Source organism: Lampetra planeri, chromosome 54 (genome assembly GCF_965212315.1).
Source record: "Lampetra planeri chromosome 54, kcLamPlan1.2.h2, whole genome shotgun sequence".
Lineage (NCBI taxonomy): Eukaryota > Metazoa > Chordata > Hyperoartia > Petromyzontiformes > Petromyzontidae > Lampetra > Lampetra planeri.
The window spans coordinates 6,535,725-6,556,619 of NC_136160.1; the positions used below are offsets into that span (position 1 = coordinate 6,535,725).

General features: G+C 54.7%; 1 protein-coding gene across 1 annotated transcript in view; it reads right to left on the reverse strand.

The window, feature by feature from the left end:
• The window catches only part of PLCG1 (phospholipase C gamma 1), a 72,125-nt gene that overhangs the window by 42,066 nt on the left and 9,164 nt on the right, over positions 1-20,895 (reverse strand). Inside the window, exons 2-5 of the mRNA XM_078617736.1 lie at positions 18,989-19,420; positions 6,205-6,354; positions 2,757-2,850; positions 771-818 (exon numbers count right to left, since the gene is read on the reverse strand). Of these exons, the coding sequence (XP_078473862.1) occupies positions 771-818; positions 2,757-2,850; positions 6,205-6,354; positions 18,989-19,406 (710 nt within the window). The 5' untranslated portion in view covers positions 19,407-19,420. The remainder of the gene's footprint in view (positions 1-770; positions 819-2,756; positions 2,851-6,204; positions 6,355-18,988; positions 19,421-20,895) is intronic.

Consider the following 20,895-nt stretch of genomic DNA (forward strand, 5'->3'; position numbering starts at 1 on the left):
AACGTTTCGCGAATGTACGCACGCGCGACCCACCAACCCTTGCCTCGCAAGCACTGCATTACCACAACGGGCGACCGAAACAACGCACTTGTTCGTGCGACAGGAGAGACTCGACACTACCTCTCCCCTCCATAGGAACGTGTAATTGATGCCCATCCAATGGGAAAGGAGCAGCACGCAAGCGAGGCTCTCGCACGGCGGTGGTGGGGGGGGGGCGGGGGTACACACTGGCGGCCAATCGCGCGGCGCCCACAGACGATCACGGCCCGCTTCTCAAAACCTTTTCCTGTTCAATTGTTAAACCCCCTCCCCCCAGCTGTACCCCCTGCCCCCACCCCACTACAACGAATTAGAGCAAACCGAATGAGCCCACTGTGACATACACCTCGTATTATCCCCCTTTAGGGCGGATATTCACAAAATCTCTGGGTTCTTGGAACCGGCGATTTCATGGGACCATAAAAAAAGTCGGAACTCGCCACACCCTGGCTGGCCGACCGACTGATGGCCGACCCGCGGCCGGCCCAAGGCAGGCCCGAGGCCGACCGACCCACGGCCGACCATCGGCCAACCGACGCCGGCCGACCCGCGGCCGACCATCGGCCAACCGACGCCGGCCGACCCGCGGCCGACCATCGGCCAACCGACGCCGGCCGACCCGCGACCGATCCGCGGGCCAACCGATGCCCGGCCGACTGACCGCCCGACCGCTCGGATGGTACCCGACACGCCTGGGCGATAACGCAAGAACCGCGGTGACGCGGACTCACCCGTTTCCCCGGTTCCTGTCCATCGCGTAGAACTGCTTCCTCAGCCACCTGTAAGGTGACAATCAGACAACAAAGATAAAGATCAACGCCTGCTCCTCCCCCGTGTAGCTTTAACAGACTGCCGGGGCAAGTGCCGCGAGTGAGTAGCACCGATGAAGGCCGGCACGGCACACGAGGGGGGTGGGTGTCCAGCATCACGTCCGGCCGCCTTTGTCTCCCCAGTGGCGATGTTTACACACTACTGCACCAGGTACTCATTTGAGGCCGAGTCAACATAGGGAAGGCCCAGCACGGTTCAGATAATCGTCACTGTTGGTGTTGGCTATGAGCGGGAATCGAACCCGGGTCGCCAGGTTCATACCAAAACGTCGCTAACCGCTACACTACCGCTCCCACTCGGTGACATCAGACGCATGCACACGTATGCTAGCGTGCACGCACACGCATGCTCGCGCACGCACACACACACACACGCCTAATACGACTTGTATTTACTGCACATCGTGTCGTCTACGCGCTGCCGCAACCCAAGCCGCTGTGGAGAAACAGAGGGACGTATTTTGTCGTAGTGGCAGTCGGCCACTGTAATCACCATCATCGGCCATGATCGATCCTCTGCCGGATGAAGGCCTCCCCACGCCGTCGCCACATCTCACGTTCCCGCGATGTGACGATCCGCCTACGAGCCTGCACACGAGCTCGTTTCATCACTCCACCTCCGCGGTGGACGTCCCTCTGGGGCGCATGTGACCTCCTGCGGCTGCCGGTCACAGACCATCGTCCCTTCTCACGATGTGTCCCGGTCCCAAGCCCTCTTACTTTTCTCCGTGGGTCAATACGACGTCTTTCTCACTCGTTTCTTCGTTCTCTAACCCACGTGCTCTTCTAGCCGTCTCTGCGTCTCATTCTAAACGTGCATCTCTCCTTGCTTATTTGCGCCCTCTTCATCTATAATTCCCTTATCCTTGTCAACGTCCACGCAGGTGACACACACATCATAGGCAGGTCAGACACACACATGTCATAGGTAGGTGATATACATACACACATAGACATCACAGGCAGGGTAGGTGATACACACAAACACGTGATAGGCAGGTGATATATATATATAAAAAGCACACACACATACGTGTCATAGGCAGGCGAAACACACACATGTCAGAGGCAAAGAATATGTCATAGGCAGGTGATACACACACACTCATCACAGGCAGGGCACGTGATACACACACACAGTCATAGGCGGGTGATATCATTACACACACATATCATAGGCAGGTGATTAGCAATGCTGATAAGCACTTTCTTTAGGGACATTGCCGCTTTCCAAGTTCAGAATTTCAAAAGCACTCCGACCCGTATGAACAGTGCAAAACAAGTTCAACGTTGAACTTCTTTTGCACTGTACATAGCCAACCGTGCTAATTGGACCTGCTCTCGTCCACAAGACTAGGGTAGCCGAGAGGCAACGTGCAGATGCCGTACCGACATTGGTAACGCAACAGCAGCGTTATCCTCGCCGGGGTGGCCTAGCAGGAGAGCGAGTGGCTCGCAATTGGAAGGTCGAGAGTTCGAATCCTGCTTGAGGGTTGACTGCCTCCATCAACCCTCGGGCGTTGATAAAATTACTGCCACACTTTGTGGGCAAGTTAATGGTGGTTGTTTTGCCATAGAAGTGGAGCCGAGCACCGTCTCGGTGCTCGCATAAGCGGGGGGGGGGGGAGGGGGTCACCGACTCTGGTTAGCGAACGCAGCAAGAAGAGGAGGTTGCAAACTGCCACGTGCCGTCAGATCCAAAAATCGGGGATCTAAAGCGAGACAGAAAGCGCTCCGAGTTGAGCAAGACTTCTCCCCAACGGACGGCGTTACGGACGAGAAAAATAACACCGTCCCCCCCCCCCCCCGTTTGCCTCCGCGTGTTCCGAGGCACCCCCCCCCGCGCCCCCCCCCCCATCCCCCGAGGGAAGCGAGCGATCGTCACACCTTTCTATCTGTAGCGCGGTCGGAGCCCAGAGAGTGTCCGTCAGGAGCCAGTTGAGTCCCGTCACCCAAACGGAGGCCTCCTCCTTGCTGTCGGCTGACACACGACACACAACGCACGTCCCTCTCGCATCCAGCCCACGACGCTCGCTGCAGCAGGAGGATGACGACGACGGTGAACCTACAAAGGTGCGGGCAGCGGTGGCCACGCACGTGGCTTCTATCGCGCCGTGTGTAGCCGACCGAGCTAATATCGGAGGTTGCGAGAGGGTTGGGGGATCGCCGCGCAAATGTTGTTCCTGCGGGCGTGGAGCAGGTGCCCATACCCTGGCTCATCGAGAGAGGGCAGTATAGCAAGTGTGGACTAATCGCCAAACACGCCATCCCATACACAGGGGATAGACTCCCAACACACCATCCCATACACAAGGGATAGACTCCCAACACGCCATCCCATACACAGGGGACAGACTCCCAACACACCATCCCATACACAAGGGATAGACTCCCAACACGCCATCCCATACACAAGGGATAGACTCCCAACACACCATCCCATACACAGGAGACAGACTCCCAACACACCATCCCATACACAAGGGATAGACTCCCAACACACCATCCCATACACAGGGGACAGACTCCCAACACACCATCCCATACACAGGGGACAGACTCCCAACACACCATCCCATACACAAGGGATAGACTCCCAACACGCCATCCCATACACAAGGGATAGACTCCCAACACACCATCCCATACACAGGAGACAGACTCCCAACACACCATCCCATACACAGGAGACAGACTCCCAACACACCATCCCATACACAGGGGACAGACTCCCAACACACCATCCCATACACAGGGGATAGACTCCCAACACACCATCCCATACACAGGGGACAGACTCCCAACACACCATCCCATACACAGGGGATAGACTCCCAACACACCATCCCATACACAGGGGATAGACTCCCAACACACCATCCCATACACAGGGGATAGACTCCCAACACACCATCCCATACACAGGGGACAGACTCCCAACACGCCATCCCATACACAGGGGACAGACTCCCAACACACCATCCCATACACAAGGGATAGACTCCCAACACGCCATCCCATACACAAGGGATAGACTCCCAACACACCATCCCATACACAGGAGACAGACTCCCAACACACCATCCCATACACAGGGGACAGACTCCCAACACGCCATCCCATACACAAGGGATAGACTCCCAACACACCATCCCATACACAGAGGATAGACTCCCAACACACCATCCCATACACAAGGGATAGACTCCCAACACACCATCCCATACACAGGAGACAGACTCCCAACACACCATCCCATACACAAGGGATAGACTCCCAACACACCATCCCATACACAGGGGACAGACTCCCAACACACCATCCCATACACAGGAGACAGACTCCCAACACACCATCCCATACACAAGGGATAGACTCCCAACACACCATCCCATACACAGGAGACAGACTCCCAACACACCATCCCATACACAAGGGATAGACTCCCAACACACCATCCCATACACAGGGGACAGACTCCCAACACTCCATCCCATACACAAGGGATAGACTCCCAACACACCATCCCATACACAGAGGATAGACTCCCAACACACCATCCCATACACAAGGGATAGACTCCCAACACACCATCCCATACACAGGAGACAGACTCCCAACACACCATCCCATACACAAGGGATAGACTCCCAACACACCATCCCATACACAGGGGACAGACTCCCAACACACCATCCCATACACAAGAGATAGACTCCCAACACGCCATCCCATACACAGAGGATAGACTCCCAACACACCATCCCATACACAAGGGATAGACTCCCAACACACCATCCCATACACAAGGGATAGACTCCCAACACACCATCCCATACACAGAGGATAGACTCCCAACACACCATCCCATACACAGGGGACAGACTCCCAACACACCATCCCATACACAAGGGATAGACTCCCAACACACCATCCCATACACAAGGGATAGACTCCCAACACACCATCCCATACACAGGGGACAGACTCCCAACACACCATCCCATACACAAGGGATAGACTCCCAACACACCATCCCATACACAGAGGATAGACTCCCAACACACCATCCCATACACAAGGGATAGACTCCCAACACGCCATCCCATACACAGGAGACAGACTCCCAACACGCCATCCCATACACAAGGGATAGACTCCCAACACGCCATCCCATACACAGGAGACAGACTCCCAACACGCCATCCCATACACAGGGGACAGACTCCCAACACGTCATCCCATACACAGGGGACAGACTCCCAACACGTCATCCCATACACAGGGGACAGACTCCCAACAAGTTGACTCGCCGCGTCCCCGTTATTATATTTTGTGGTTGTCTCAGCACATTATCTATAACTCCCCCCCCCCCTCTTCCCTCTGCTTCCCCTAAAATTACCACATTCCCGACCGCTACCCGTACGCGAGTAGGGGGGCAGTAAACCCAATCGCCCTTCCCTCCCCTCGCCCCGTGGCGACCTGGCCTAGGGCGTTCGCATTATTTAGATGACGTGGCTGCTATAAATGTCCACACGATGCTGAGCCACTAACGTTGAGCTATCACTTGTGGCGAGGTCGCTTCTGAAAATGAAGGTCGACTCAGCGGGCTTTACCTTGTGAAATAAAAAGTTTCGTTTTATTTGTCTATATTTTTTTTACGATTTTCATACATTTCCTATTCTTTGTGCTCCTAACGTTGTTTTGGTTTTAACGTTCTGGATCTGTGCCCTTCACTGTACATTCGTGAGTAAAAGAGCTTCATAGCTCATCGGATTCCTCCAGGATAAATAAATATTACAGGTAGGAACAACAGTTCCACACTGCCCACCAGGGATTATTTGTCTGTCGTGCATAGCCCTGCCCCACCAGAGCCCTCCCATTGGCTCCGGGGCGCCGACCAATGGGAGCGGTGGGTTGGGGTTGGTAGAGGGGGGTGTTAGTGGTGGGGGGGGGGGGACCACCGCGACTCGGGCCAATGAGGAGACGGACGATGTTTCATTCACAAAATGGAACTGGGTGGGAGGGGTGGAGCTGGGTGGAGAGGGGCTGGTCACTCTGTGGTGCCCTTATAAAACTCAACGTTTAACCTACACACTACACTATGCACGACACAATACACTACACTTATACAGGGAGGAACAACAGGTTCCACACTTCCCACCAGGGATTATTTGTCTGTCTGTCGTGCACGAATGCGCTGTCCAACCAAGGTCCTACCTGCCCACTCCGAAGGAACGTGTTCTGGATTCTGACTGTCATCCGCTCGTGCTTAGTAATGGGCTCTTGTTTGAAAAAAAAAAGAAAATGCCGGACAAGGAAGGGCGACGCTCACCGACGATGCTGAGGGTCTTGAGGCGGAACTCGGTGCCGTAGAGGACGACGAAGCACAGCAAGGCGTCCACCTTCCGTGCCTCGTCCTGGTACCGCTCAAAGTCGCGCGAGTTTTTCCCGGGCCTGATTTCTTTGATCTCGCGAATGTCAACTGTGCACGCGCACGGGTGGAAGGAGATAGATAAACGCAGAGCACACACACACGCACACACGTGTGAAATTAATCATTGCATATATGGTGGCTGTACAAAGACAAAGATCCCCCGTATAGGCTTAACAAACTGTAGGAGCAAGTGCTGTTAGCGAGCACCTATGAAGGCCGGCACAGCACACGAGGTGGGTGGCCGGCGCCACGCCCGACCGCCTTTGTCTTCCCAGTGGCGATGTTTACACAACGCACCAGGTACTCATTTGAGGCTGAGTGGACCTAGTGGAGGCCCAGGACCAGGTCAGATAATATAATCATCACTGGTGTTGGCCGTGAGCGGGAATCGAACTCGGGTCGCCGGGTTCGTAGTGCAGCGCGCTAACCGCTACACTCCCGCTCCCGCGACTGTACATGGACACACACACACACATAGACACAAAGGCAAAGATCCCCCCCTCACCAATAGCCTTAACAGACTTTTGAGGCAAGTGCTGTTCGTGAGCACCTGTGAAGGCCAACATGGCACACGAAGGGGGTGGTTGACCAGCACCACGCCCGGCTGCCTTTGTCTCCCCAGTAGTGATGTTTACATACAGTCCCAGGTACTCCTTGAAGCCGAGTCGACCTAGGGGAGGTCCAGGAATCGCTGCACTGCCGATCCCCACAAGTATATAGATACAAAGATCCCCCGTTTAGCTTTAACAGACTGCTGGGGCAAGTGCTGTTAGCGAGCAGCACCTATGAAGTACACACACACACAGACAGACTGACTGACCAACAGGCCACAACCGGTACAGCTCACAGCAGCCATGCACAGCAGGGGAAGGAAACAATTCCTCACGGAGGGCCGACCAGGACACCTTTGGGCGGCCACACATCGCACACTCCGGGTGCACGGGGAACCGCAGCGGCGTGCCATTCACGCGTGACGAGTACACCAACCGCGGTCGCCCAACGCGAAAAGCGTGACCCCTGCCGTGGGAACGGGGAATTTCCACCACTGCCTCGTATCCGCCCACAAACGGGCGAGCACTGGGAGGGGGGGGTTAGACCCTCCGCGGAGACGGAACGACGAAAAGCAAGAGACAGAGCTGGATATCTGCGCCGCTTGGCCGCGAGAGACAGCCACGGGAAGGCCTTCGTCCAGCATTGGATAGCTCATGGCTGCGGGAGATGTTGACGATGACGACCACCACAACAGTGACGAAATCGGTGGGGGGGGGGGCGGCTTGGTGGGGGAAGTGCAACTGCTCGCGCCAACCGAGGACCCCGCCCAGAACGGTGCCAACTTGGCACCAAGCTGCTGCACGGCGCAGGCCGGAGTGCGGCAGGACGGATGACGTCCGGCGCACGGCAGCGGCGGTGACCGTGGCGGCGGCGACGACGCTCGCACGCGCACACCCGCACGTCCGCACGCCACGCCACGATTTAATTTCGCGTCTGCCGTGAGCGCGAGGCAGCGGGGGCCACCGGTGCGGCCAAGCTGGGGCTGGGGGGGGGAGAGGCGACGGACGAGGAGCGGCGAGCGAGTTACAAAGCGCACGAGCGGGCACATGACGTCCTCCGTCAACAGACCACCCACAAGGCCGTGGGGGTTGGGGGGGATCCTATCGATTGCGTAAGGAATTTTTTAAAATGCCCGTGAATTTACAAATGGGATTTATCCCCTCTTTGTATAATTTGTAACTATCCTTTAATTTTTTTTCCGCTCCATTATTCTGTAGTTGGGTTCCGGTGCAAGTCTTGAGTGGGTTTACGTACAACGGAGTCGAGGTGCGATCGTTTAATTCATCTGCGGAACACCTGCTCTGTCATTTTTCCCCTCAGCTTTTTTGCCATCCATTCTGACCGCAGTTAGTCCGAATCCCGAATCGGACGGTGAAACTGTAAACGACGACACGACCCTCGCCTCCCTTCTTCACGAGTGCCCTGCTCGCCGCGGACATTCATCTCTCCGCAGACGCCCACCCAAGAACCGTCACGCGAACGCCGTGTTTACGCACGTCTGCCAAGTTCGAACAAGGGGCGCCGCGCTGGCGAGATGTTAACAGTCTCGCTTGGAACACAGAAGGTCATGGGCTCGATCCCGACCCCGACTCCTGCTGTATATTTGGAGTGTGCGTGTCTCTCTCCCGGTGGTCGTGTGGATTTTCCTCTGGGTCTTGCGTTTAGAGTCTTTGGCTGCTATGAATTTCCACGTGATACGCCACTTCGTTGAGCTATCATTTGTGGCCAGGTCGCTTCTGAAAAAGAGCTGTGCAGCTCGGTGGGTCGGAACTGGGAAAATAAAAAGAGATTAGTTTAGTTTCCTCCAGGCGCACCGGCCTCCTCACACGTGTGTATGCATGATAATCACTCGTGCGTTGGCCGAAAACTTCTTAATATGTCGAGGGCCGCAGAGCTCGCTGTGTGCCGGCTCACCGCTCACGGCATGGCTACTGCTGCCTTCACGCTCGCCTGCGATCTGGAACTCTTCCTTCCGATATTGGGAAGCGACTGGAGCTATGCGCACTGAAACTCATTGCTTTAGAGCTGCTTTTTGTTTTCTGTTTGTGGTCCTTCACCCGCACCTCCGATTAGCACGGTTGGCTATGTACGGTGCGAAAGAAGTTCAACATACACACGTACACTCTCTCCTACTCACACCGCATCACTACTCCTACTTACCCCACCAGACAAAGCCTCACTCACTCAACACGCACTCACCGATTACCACCGCAAGAGAAATCGCTCGCCCTCCACGACACTAACCATCGAACAAAGACGGTCACTGCACCGCGCGCTTTCAGGTGCACCTTCTGTGGCCGTCTGGAACTCTCTTCCTTCCGATATTAGCAAGCCACTGCAGCTATGCAGCGTTACATCACATAGATTTTAAACTCATTTCTTCAAAACTGTTTTTAGTTTTTAGTTGGTGGTCCTTCCCCCGCACCTCCAATTAGCACGGTTGGCTACGTATGGTGGAAAAAGGAATTGGACATACACACACACTGTGTGGTGGCGGCGCAGCGTTACAAGTTTAAATTATTACAAGACTAGTTTGTGCATTTTAGAATTGTGTTATTTGGTGGCAGATGGAATTTTTTTCAATATTTTATGGATTTTCTTTCATCGATTCATGCAGGATTTATAACGAAACAAAGTAAGTGTATTACAAGCCGTAAGTGGCCTCTGACAGGCGCACGTGAAAACAACGGGCTTGATTTTGCTAAGGAAATGGATATATACCGGGGCACCCCGTCCCGGAATTAACCCGGTATTCCGGGGACACGGCGTATGCAGCAGAGCAGCGAACATTCGTACCCCACCAACAGGAAGCGAGCGTCCGCATTCGAGCGGAAGGCGCACGAAGAATATACCGGGGAGAGCGCGACTACCGCAGCAACCGTCCGATAACCAAGACTCGTGGCTGCGAACAAAGGCCAGGGGATGCAGGCGGCGGTGCGTCAATTCCACAGCGGCGGCGGCAACGACATTGACGACGATGCGTCCGGTACCGCAATAAAATTCACTACGCAAAAAAACTGCACGCAGTGAACTACCTTCCAGAACCAGTAAATTATTGCCGGGCCGGGCCGGGCCAGGCCGGGCCAGTGGGGGCGGGGGTGTAGAAGAGGGGGGCGATATCATAAATATTTTCTCCAACGTGCAAAAAAAAAATCCCCGCAGAAATCCAAAGTTGCTCGCAAAAACCCCCCCACCCCACCCCACCCCCACCCCACCCCACGAAAAACAGCAAAAATGCGACGAGAATAACTCTTCCCAGCGAGTCGCGCGATCGCTAAACAGAGCGCTGAACTTTTACCCTCCGTATAAACCATCGTGTGCAACTGCACGCCACGGCAATGCCACGACACGCTACAGCACGGCACGGAACGCGCGCGTATGCGTGTGTGCGCGTGTGTGCGTGTGTGCGCAACACCAGCCCACGCGCTGCCTGGGCGCAGCTTCTCCCCTAACAGGACGGACCGGCGACGCGAGTGCCAAGCGAGCGCGGCCCCGAGCGCGGGCCCAACGGGTTTGCGGGATCGTGCAAGAGAGACGGGAGCGTCGCGTCCGCGTGCGATGCGGTGCCCGTGGGAGGCAGCGTGGCGAGAGCAGGCTGCCCAAAATACGATTCTGCGGGATGACGTTTTCCTTTAAATGACGGAGCGGCGGCAAAGTGGTTAGCGCACCGCGTGATAAGCCCGGTGTGCCGTCTTCGATTTCCCGGCAAACGTCGGTGGCGGGCGATGTCTCAGCCCCGTCCTTCACCAACCCGCAATGACCATTGTGTTGAAGCACGGACAACTGAGGAGGCCTTCATCCAGCAGCGGATCGACAAAGGGCAGCCGTACACACCGCGGGTTATATAAAGTTTTTATAGTGTTGCATTACGATTTAAAACAAAACTCTTTTTTATTTTACCAGTGAAGGCCCACTGAGCTTTGTAGCTCTTTTTCAGAAGCAACCTGCCTATCACAAATGATAGCTCAACAAAGTGGCTTATGACGTGGAAATTTATAGCAGCCAAATACTCTAAATGCGTGATGTTCATTTTAAATGTGGAGGAAAAAACCGGAGCGCCCGGAGAAAAATCCACATGACCACGGGGAGAGAGAGACACACAAACTCTAAATATACAGCAGCAGGCGTCAAGGTTGAGATAGACCCCACGACCTCCTGTATACCAGGCGAGGTAGTTAACATCCCGCCACTGGGGGATGTTAACTATCGCCACTACTACGAACTTGGTCCAACGGCGGCTCCGCTGCTGGGGGTGTGTTGGGGAGACGCACGGAACGAAAAGATGACAGAGAAAAGTGAAGTGGAATACATTTTCCTTTAAAGAACAAAAAAAGATAACAAGAACCCACCAAGCTCCAAGAGCGGGTCGCGCTCCTGACACGAGCGGCGGGCGGCCAAATTCGTAAAACGCCGGAGTCCCAAAACGTGGGTCTCACTGGGGCACGGCGCGTCGAAGGCAAAAAAGAAAGCACAAAGATGAAGTCACCGTGGACGCCGCCACACAAGGGCCGACCCTGTTGCTTGCTTCTTTTCCCTTCCCCCACCCAAATAGATTTTTATACATTAACGCCAAATTTGAAAACTAAAATTGACGGGAAAAAAAATAACCTCCCCCCCCCCCCCACCCACCACCGTTGGAATGGAGGAAAAAAAATCCGCTCGAGAGTTTAAATAAAGTTTAACGGGGGGGGGTCTTTCTCGCACCCCCGCAAAACGCAAAAAAATAAGCAGGCCCGCTGAGCGCGAGGTATATTTCACGGTGTCGGCAGGCAGGCTGCGTAAACAAAAGCGGGCCTTTACACCCGGGAGCGGCTTGGAGAGAAAAAAAAAATCTTGGGATGTGAGCAGCAATTAAGTTTGACACTGGGCAGCATGCGAACGAACACGCGCGCGCAAGAACCACGCGCACGCGCGCACGCACGCAAACACACGCACGCACACAAGCAAGCAAGCAAAGGCCACGTGCGAGCAGACACTGGCCTCCTTTCTAGTCTGGCTGCTCCACCGGGGCGCGCGCTGTCAGCGAGCACCTATTAGCGCAGCGGTAATTGCAGCGGCGCGGCCAGAGCCGGGAATGCCTGGCTGCCTTTGTATCCGCAGCAGCAGTGTTTGTTGATGTAGCGCGGCCGGGGCACCGATGATTTCTTTAGGCCGGGGGGTCGACAAGCAAATGAACAAGAGGAGGCAATTTTTTGCGAATTCGGTAAAAAAAAGAGCCGCAATGCACGTGAGCACGAGACAGTGGTGGTCCTTAATGATTATCGTCACGAAGCCATCGTTAACGAGCCGCATGCGGCTCCGGAGCCGCAGATTGCCGACCTCTGCTGAAGGCCGAGTTGACCTAGGGGTTGGCCTTGGCCTGGTGTTGATGTAAATGAAAAAGAAAAAAATGTATCGAGGAAAGCCTCGCCAAATCTCAAGCCTCTCCTGGAGGAGGGTCCTGCCACGTTGGAGATGTTTGGCCTTTTTACAGAGAGTGCTGCTACGTGCGTGATGATCGGTCGGAATGTAACGATTAATAATTTAATCGATTAAACTTGATTGATCCCACAACTCCAATTAGCACGGTTGGCTACGTACGGTGAGAAAGAAGTTCAGCATACATAGCGATCATGATAAACGCGTCGAATTGCGCGTGCAAGAGCGGCGTTATTCAACGTTTACACAAAACTACGTGGAAACGTCGTCTTCGGGCCCAGTGCGAGAAAGGGGGAGAGAGAGACGACTGACACGGCAGACCCAAACGACAGAGACACCACAAACGTGAGCTTTTAGACAGATGAGAGGAACAGGAATATGCGTTCTTCTTTGGAATCGTGACCAAATGACGATGTTGAAAAACAGATTCCCGCACCAGGTTTATTTTGCTGAACCGTCGTTACGTGCGCCAGTTGTTTTTATTTATTAAAACAAAACCGCGTCATTTTACAGCGCATTGTCAATCTGCTGACGGATGAAGGCCTCCACCACACACAGTGTCGATTGTTCAACCATACTTCAACACGTCAGTCAGCGCGGGTTGTCAAACAGCAGGAGAAAGTGGATGGGGGGCTGCTTGGCTTGGACAGCGCACGCCGACGACGTTCGAGAGCCAAGGCCTGAAATCAAAACTCAGGCCGCCGAGTTCAAAGCGCAGTGGCGACGCCGCGACCTGCCGGCAACGCGCCAACGCACGCCGCCCTCGACACGTGTGGAAATCAAATTGAAAACAAGCTGCACAAGTGTGCTTTCTGATCGACAGGGCGAGCGGGCAAATTAACATTTGCGTGGTTATAAACAGAGCGGGGCAGGGGGCGCGGGGCGGAGGCTTTGTATATTACGCAAAAAAAACTCCCCCCCCACCCGCCTACAAAACTTTCCATCACTGTTTACGATCTTACAGCAACAACAAAAATATGAAGGCTGACATTTCCAAGACGAGGCTGGGGGTATGTTGGCCAGAGACCACCATCGACCCGACGCACTCACCCTGCACCCATTTGCCTGCGCTGCCTCTAAATTCTTAATGCGTTCCTTAGAATACGATCCCCACCTTGGGATTTGGAGCGCGGGGGGGGGTTCGGCGGGAAGGCTCGGGGAGTGGTGGTGGGGGGGGGAGCGCGCGGGCAAGGGCACGGTGCAGGGGAGAGAAATTAAGTAAGGGGGAGCTGGAACGATATTGAGAGAGAAAAAAAACCATCTGAACAGTGAAGCGCACACGACGCGGGCAGCTGCCCTCCGCGCCGAACGAGCCGCCGTGGTGTTTTTAATGGACGGGAGAAAGTAAATTGGAGGGAGTGCGTTCGAAAAAGATTTGTAAAAATTTCGACGAAAAACTCTTTTCGCTCGAAATGAAAGTCGCGACGTAACGGGCGGATTGACGCAGAACTGAAAGCACGCGGGCAATTCACGCGTACGGCAACTATCAATTTCCCCATGATAAGCCACTTTATTGAGCTGCTATCATTTGTGATAGCCAGGTTGCTTCTGAAAATAGAACTCCACAGTTCAGTGGGCCTTCATACCTTGTAAAATATAAAAAAGTTTACTTTCAGTTCAGTATTCACACGTACAATTATTTCCCAAAAATATTTTTTACAAAAACGCACGAGAGAGAAGAAAAAAAAAATCAATGTCCGTTTTACGCAGAAAAGTCTCAACGAGCCCGAGAATTATTTTACGGAGAAATTCGCCTCGGGGTTGTTCGCCCACTTCCGTTACCGAATATCTCGTACTGGTAATAGGAAATCGGAAAGCCCGGCAAAAACCCCCCAAAGGGGAAAAGACAAAACTCAAACCGAGTTTAGATAGCTGGCTTATGCAGCCTGATGCAGACTCTACAATAAATAACGCTGTGAAACTTCAGGGAGGCTCAACCAGGATACGGGACGGGTGGAGGAGCTGGCAACCCCCTCTCTCTCTCTCCCGCGGGTCAGCCCCGCCCCGTTTTCACACAGCCACGCCCACCCAGCCGCTAGCCCCCCGGCCTCGCACAGCGGCGAGTGGCCTCGCCCTTTGGGCTTTTGTTGCCCCCGCCGACTACTTATGAGGCTCCGCACATTTCTCTGCCACTCCCCCCGCCCGCACCAGACTCAGGGTAGCCCCGTCGATATCCGGGACGGAGGAACGATGACTCTGGCGCAAAAAATCCCGACACGATACCCGGCCAAACCCTGGTTGCTTTCCCGAACCTCCAAGTTACTTCCCGCCATCTCTCTGCCACGGTGCCAACGTGGCAGCGAAGACGTCGGCAACGTAAAAACACGAAGTGCAACAAACGACGGCGGCCTCCACCGTTAGCCTCCATTCCACAATAAGTCAACTAATCAACACGTTCCGTGGCCTAATTTACACACCGTTTGCATCATCCGTGTTTTCATTTGATCCGGGTCGCCTCTTCCCCCTCCCCCATCAGTAACCCCCCGATAGTTGAGCGTGGACGAACGACGGCGACCGAGCATCCGGTCATAGCCAGGAGGAGGGGACGCAAATCTCGATGCGGGAAGCGGGGAGGAAAAAAAAGTCCTTCGGCTCAGCGGACGCTCTCAGACGCCGGCGCGACCCTCCACTTACATGGCGCCCGCCCGCCCGACCCGCCCGCGCGCCCGTCCATTATGCTATCTATCTGGAGCCCGTCCCAAGTGCAGATTTATCGATGGGCCGTTCCCGCTCGTGTGGGCGAGTGTGGAAACGATATAACCCGCCGCGCGAGAGCCACGCTGGAAGCGCCAAAACGTCGTCGGCAAACGGCAGAATTTGGCGGAAAAACACGGTGAGAACGAGCAAAGCTTCACCGCAAGATTCTTTTGGAAACCCACGCTTTTAGTTCATGATCCGCCTTCGATGATCAAACGGTTTCTCTTCTGGGACCTTTTTTTTTCCAGTATAAAAATGATGAGAAAAACAAGGATACAGCCTTTTGGCGTTGTTAACACTGGTGGTAATCGACCATAAAGAAGTCTGCTTTCTCTGGTGTAGGCCAATCGGTTTCAAAGACAATACAAGGATATTATCAGAGCATGTTTTGTTTGCATGTTTTTCCACAAGTACGTGTGGTTAATGCAGACTTGATGCCTTGCAACAGATATATCTATTTTGTGTATGAACATCCTAACACCTCGTGCTTAATTGGCAAAAAGGAGCAAAGCCTATTCTTATTTTTTCATCACTCGCTTTTCTCCAACGATCACTTTCCCACGATTGATTATAGAATTGAGGATCGCCCTGCAACATCCATCCCTTGCGCCAGGGCCCAAGCCGAGCACGCTACGCCAATCGCCAGAGGCGAGCGCAGTCGCAATCGCCGACAGAGAGGAAGCGCTCGCAGCCACAACACGACCGCCACTTCCCAACAGCCCCTGCCACAACAACCACAACAACCACAACCGGCCACAACAATCAGACATGTGCGAACCGCCATCCCCTCAGCCGCGAACAAAAATTCTCGTTTCATACGTTACCAAACCATGGGCCCTAAACCACGCGGGTAAACGAGGTGCATTCTAGCAGAGGCGCTTCAATGCCCGCGCCCGCTCAAGGCGCCTTCCGTAAAATACTCAGCAGCAAAACGTTCGAAAACGCCACCCGCGTCATGGAACGGGCGACCCGGGCGTCCGTTCCCGGCCACGGTCCTGGGTGACCCCCTCCTCCCACCCCTCCCACCATAACCAACCCCCCCCCGGCACTGACGAGAGTGGTGAAGTATGGTCAAAAGCCTCCCCAACGACTGATCAAAATGCACTTTTTTTCCCCGCTTCTGGGAGGACGAGGCTCGGCGTCAAGGGCGAAAGCGTCGCCGCCGCCGCGAATGCTGCCGCTGCTGCCGCTGCTGCCGCTGTTTTATTATTGTTTCAAAGAGAATGCCTGGAAGTCGAGGCCTTTTTTTGCCTATTTTGTAAGTCCAGTTGTTTGTTTCCCCTTCTACAATGAGAAAAAAAAACACAGCGACACCTTGGCCGGGATATCCTGCTCCGTCACGCGATTGTTTTTTGCGATGCGGTGGGGGGGGGGGAGGAGGGCATTAACGACACGCCACCCCCTCCAAACGCGAGACCTGTTCCGCGGACTCGCCGCGCATCCAGCAGCGGACGGAGAATGGCTTGCGGCGGAGGGTGGCCGCTCGGAGGAGACAACGCGGGAGCCAGCACCGCTGGAGCTGCTGGGTTCACATCCAAGCCGATGGAGATGGCTCTGTCAAGCAGAGCGGAGTTTGATGGTTACCGGCAGCTGGGCGCAAAACTGAAACCTCACGAGAGAAGAAAAAAAAAATGTTGTTTCTTCACTTAAAATTCAGCCGCTCCATCAAACACTCTGGTTTAGTTTAACACGTCGGCTTTCGCGACCAATATTATCCATAAGAGGTTTAAATGGGGTTCTGTCACGTAAACAAAAAGTGCCAATTAGCACACCGGTGTGTTGGAGAGTAAACCCACTACAAGATTTACAATTTGAGCACTGTGATGTTTCGCCGGTGATGACAACAACAACAACAACCAGCATCATCAGGTTTAACTGCCACATGGCCAAACACTAGTGGCATGCGCTGCACCCCGAGCCTGGATATAAAAAAAACATTTGGCAGTGTTCATCCCGTTTTTAATCTGAAATTATAGAATTAACTCTGACACCCACAAGATTTGGCACGCGTGTTTGTGAGTGCAGCAAATTCAATATTTTTTTTATCGATAAATCAGCAGCGTCTTTACCCGCCTTAGAAAAATCCCCGACGGCTACACGGCAATCCCGGGCTTGCCGTGGCAACCGCGGACATCGTCGCAACACGCAGAGACGGTGCCGACACGTCGCCGGTGCCGCCGGCGCCGCCGGCGCCACCGGTGCTGCCGCTACCGCCGCCGGCAGAGAGAATGATCGGTCGACCCGGGTGTAATTAATCCCCTTCCAACGGGTCTCGGTAGGTCACGAGTCTCACCTGCTCCCCCACTCAACAACCCACTCACCAACCCACTCACCCACAATCACTTTAAATGGACTGGGCAGCTCAGGAGAGAAACCTGTAGAAGTTGGGCTTCTCTGGAAACCTGCCTCACCCCCTCACTCCCCAACCCACCAACCCACTCATCCACTCAGCTCACAATCACTCAAACACTTTGAATGGGAGTCGGGAGGTCACGAGTCAACGTGCGGAAGTGGGGCGACCCGAGTGACACCGCCGCGTGTGACTGCGGTGAAACGCCGACAGCGTCTGCTGATACGTCAGGGCTACAGAACGGGGCCACATCACCATCACGAGCCAAGGTCTATCCACTCCTGGCTACGTCGTCATCATCATCGCGTACCCCGAAACTGGATAGGCATGCGACCGCGGTGGCAGCACACGGGGAGAGGAAGAAGACCGGCTAATGCCATCGATTCGGTCACGCTCCCTGTAAAGAAAACCTCCCCCCCCCACCACCCCCGACACAAACCGCATCTCTGCAGACTTTGTGCAGCGAAGGAATGAGTGCACGTTAATCATCGCCGTCATCAGCAAAGATCAATGGATGAACTTCCGGATAATGGCCCGGCCACTCCATCGTTATTCTCGTGGGTGGAGGATGTGTGCACATACATATGATGCATTTTGAACTTCTTTAGCACCGTACGTAGCCAACCGTGCCAATAGGAGGTCCGACATGTGCAGGGATATGAAATGAGCTCCCATCCCAAACAGGCTGAAATATAATACATTTAATATGCCCACCGTTGCTGTATCGCGTCTTCAGATGCGCTCGCATTTAGACGCCCCGTAAAATTCAAAGGTTTACTTGTGCGTGTCTACAGCCATGTTGGCAATCCACTGCTGGATGAGGGCCTACCCTCCACACCGTGCAGGTCACGGGAGACCATTCGACCGTACTTCTCCGCACGCCGGTCAGCGTGGGTTGGTGAAGGCGGGCGGCACAGACGACAAAGCATAATGCAGTACAACAACGAAGCGGCCCACAAAGCGGCCTCGCAGGAGCAGAGCGAGAGACCTGTCTTTACACGGAGGTTGCCAGGGCTCGGGCACAAGACCAGTAGAGGCTGCAGCCTCAGCGAAAGATATACGGGATGCTGTGTGCCAGGTGCAGAAATATTTTCGGGCGCCGCGGTGGCGAGATGTTAACGAACTCGCCTGGTACACAGGAGGTCGTGGGTTCGATCCCAACCCTGACGCCTGCTGTATATTCGTAGTTTGCGTATCTCTCTCCCCGTGGTCGTGTGGATTTTTCCCTCCACAATTAGACACATGCATTTACGAGTATTTGGCTGCAATACATTACCACGTGAAAAACCACTTCTGGTTGAGCTATTATTTGTGGCAGCCAGTGGGCCTTACCTGGTAAAATAAAAATAGTTAATAAAATTTTTGGGGTCACTTAAACAGCCGATATCAAGCCACGGGCGATCGCGCATCCAAGCGCTCCGCAGGCAATCACAAACCGCACACCGATTCCTAATCGTGCCGTACAAACTCCCCGAGCCGCTCCCGAGCACGTTGGTGCCAATATCGGGGACATCGTTTCCGAACGTCAAGCGGCAACAACCTCGAGATCCTACCGGCGAGCCGTGCAGCGCAACGGCGGGAGTCATTCCCAAAAAGACATGCGCGACCACCGCCGCCACCGCCACCACCGCCACCACCGCCGCCACGGCAAGCGCTCCCCCTCACCTATCCCCTCCGTCTTGTCCGGCGAGCGGCTCCACCAGACCACCTGCCGCGTCTCGCCCACCACCTGGAAGGTCTTCCTCTCGGGACGCTGCGATTTCTTCTGCTGGAAGAGCGTCATGCTGGTGCCCTGCCGCAGCTGCCGGCACGCGGGCGCCAGCGTCTCTGGCGGCGCCGGCGAAGCGGGCCCACCGCCGACGCTCACCGTCTCGGCGGGCGGCGTCAGCGGCAGCAGCAGCGGAGATGGTGGCGGCGGCGGCAGCGGCAGCGTCGGCGACGGCAGCGACGGCGGCGACCCGGGGCCGGGGCTGGACGCCGGCGGGGAGCGAGGGGTGGCCGGTCCCGGGGAGTCGGCTCCCGCTTGCGTCTCCATGCCGTTGAGCAGCATGACGCCGGAGAGGTCTCTCAAACTCACCGCCATGTTCCTCGGAGGCCCTGCGCGCGAACCAGACGCCAGAGGTTGTTAAATCAGCCCAGCCCCCCCCCCCCATTGGTGCATTCAGAGGTCGTAAAGACTGCGATCCCCCGTATAGCCCAAACGGATTATTGGGGCAAGTGCTGTTAGCGAGTAGCCCTTATGAAGGCCGGCACGGCACACGAGGGGGTGGGTGGCCAGCACCGCGCTCGCCTGCCTTTGTCTCCCGAGTGGGCGATGTTTTACACACCGCTCCAGGTACTCATTTAAGGCCGAATCGACCTAGGGGGAGGCCCAGGAACAGTTCAGAGAATCGTCACCGGTGTGCGGGCCGTGAGCGGTAATCGAACTGGGGTCGCCAGTTTCGTAGGGGAGCGCGCTAACTGCTGCGCCACCGTTCCCCACACACACGCACACACACACGCCCGGCCTGTTGGCCGAGTGGAAGAGCCGAGCGCTTCCTGGTTCAGGGTTTCACTCGGCCCATCGTTGTGGTTAAGCTCACTGACACCCCCCCACCCCCCCCCCCATCATGGAAATGTAGAATTTCCATCTGGCTCTGCAGAGCTGCGAACAGGAGTAGAGCACTGCCTCAATGCTAATGCGAGCCGGAAAGCACTGTGACTTTGACGAGCACACAAGCTGAACGAGGGGACGTATGAAACATTAAACTGGACTTGCCGAAGCACCTTTGAAAGTAGTTCCGCGACGCTCATTGGTGCAATTGCTTTTATTATTAGGACTAATATTATCATTATCATCTCTTGGCTTTTCGATTTTATCACCACTCACTCCGCACAGCATTGCAACATCACGCCGTGGAAGGTTACCGGATATCGACACGGCAGAACTACTTCTGGGAGTCGCTCGAGCCAGACTCTCGCTCGGCACCACACGCCGCACCTCCTCGCTCTCCAAGATCCGTTTGTCGACAAACGCGTGGACAATTCGGTGCATTGTGTAGACATTGCACTGCACGATTTACTGCAATGTGAAGTAACAATTCTCAATAAATGCGGCAGGGTTACTGACGGGCCACTATCCATAGGATTCCATTATCCATCGTGATTTGAAGCTCTCGTGACTGCAGGAATCCATACTCTTTAGTTCTTTCGGTAAAGTCACGTAGGTAGAAAATAAAATAAATCACGACGTCCTGAGGACGACTGCTTGTATTGCGATCGAAACGTCGTGATTTGTTTTATTTTATCCCTACGTGACTTTACCGAAAGAAGCAAAGAGTATACATTATCCATGTTCATCTGCAACAGTGAGACGACAAATTTAATTAATACGGCAGCATGTTAAGGCACTGTACTCGGTGTGCGTAATGATTATATATATAGCGAGAGAGAGGCAGTCAGCCATAGGCAGACAACAAGCAAAGGTCTTGAGCCTGGACTTGGGGCAGGAAGTCGACAGCACAGACAGCTGGGGGTGAACAACGTTTGCTTCCTAACTGGGGGGGGGCTGTGGAGGAGAATGAGCGACCTCC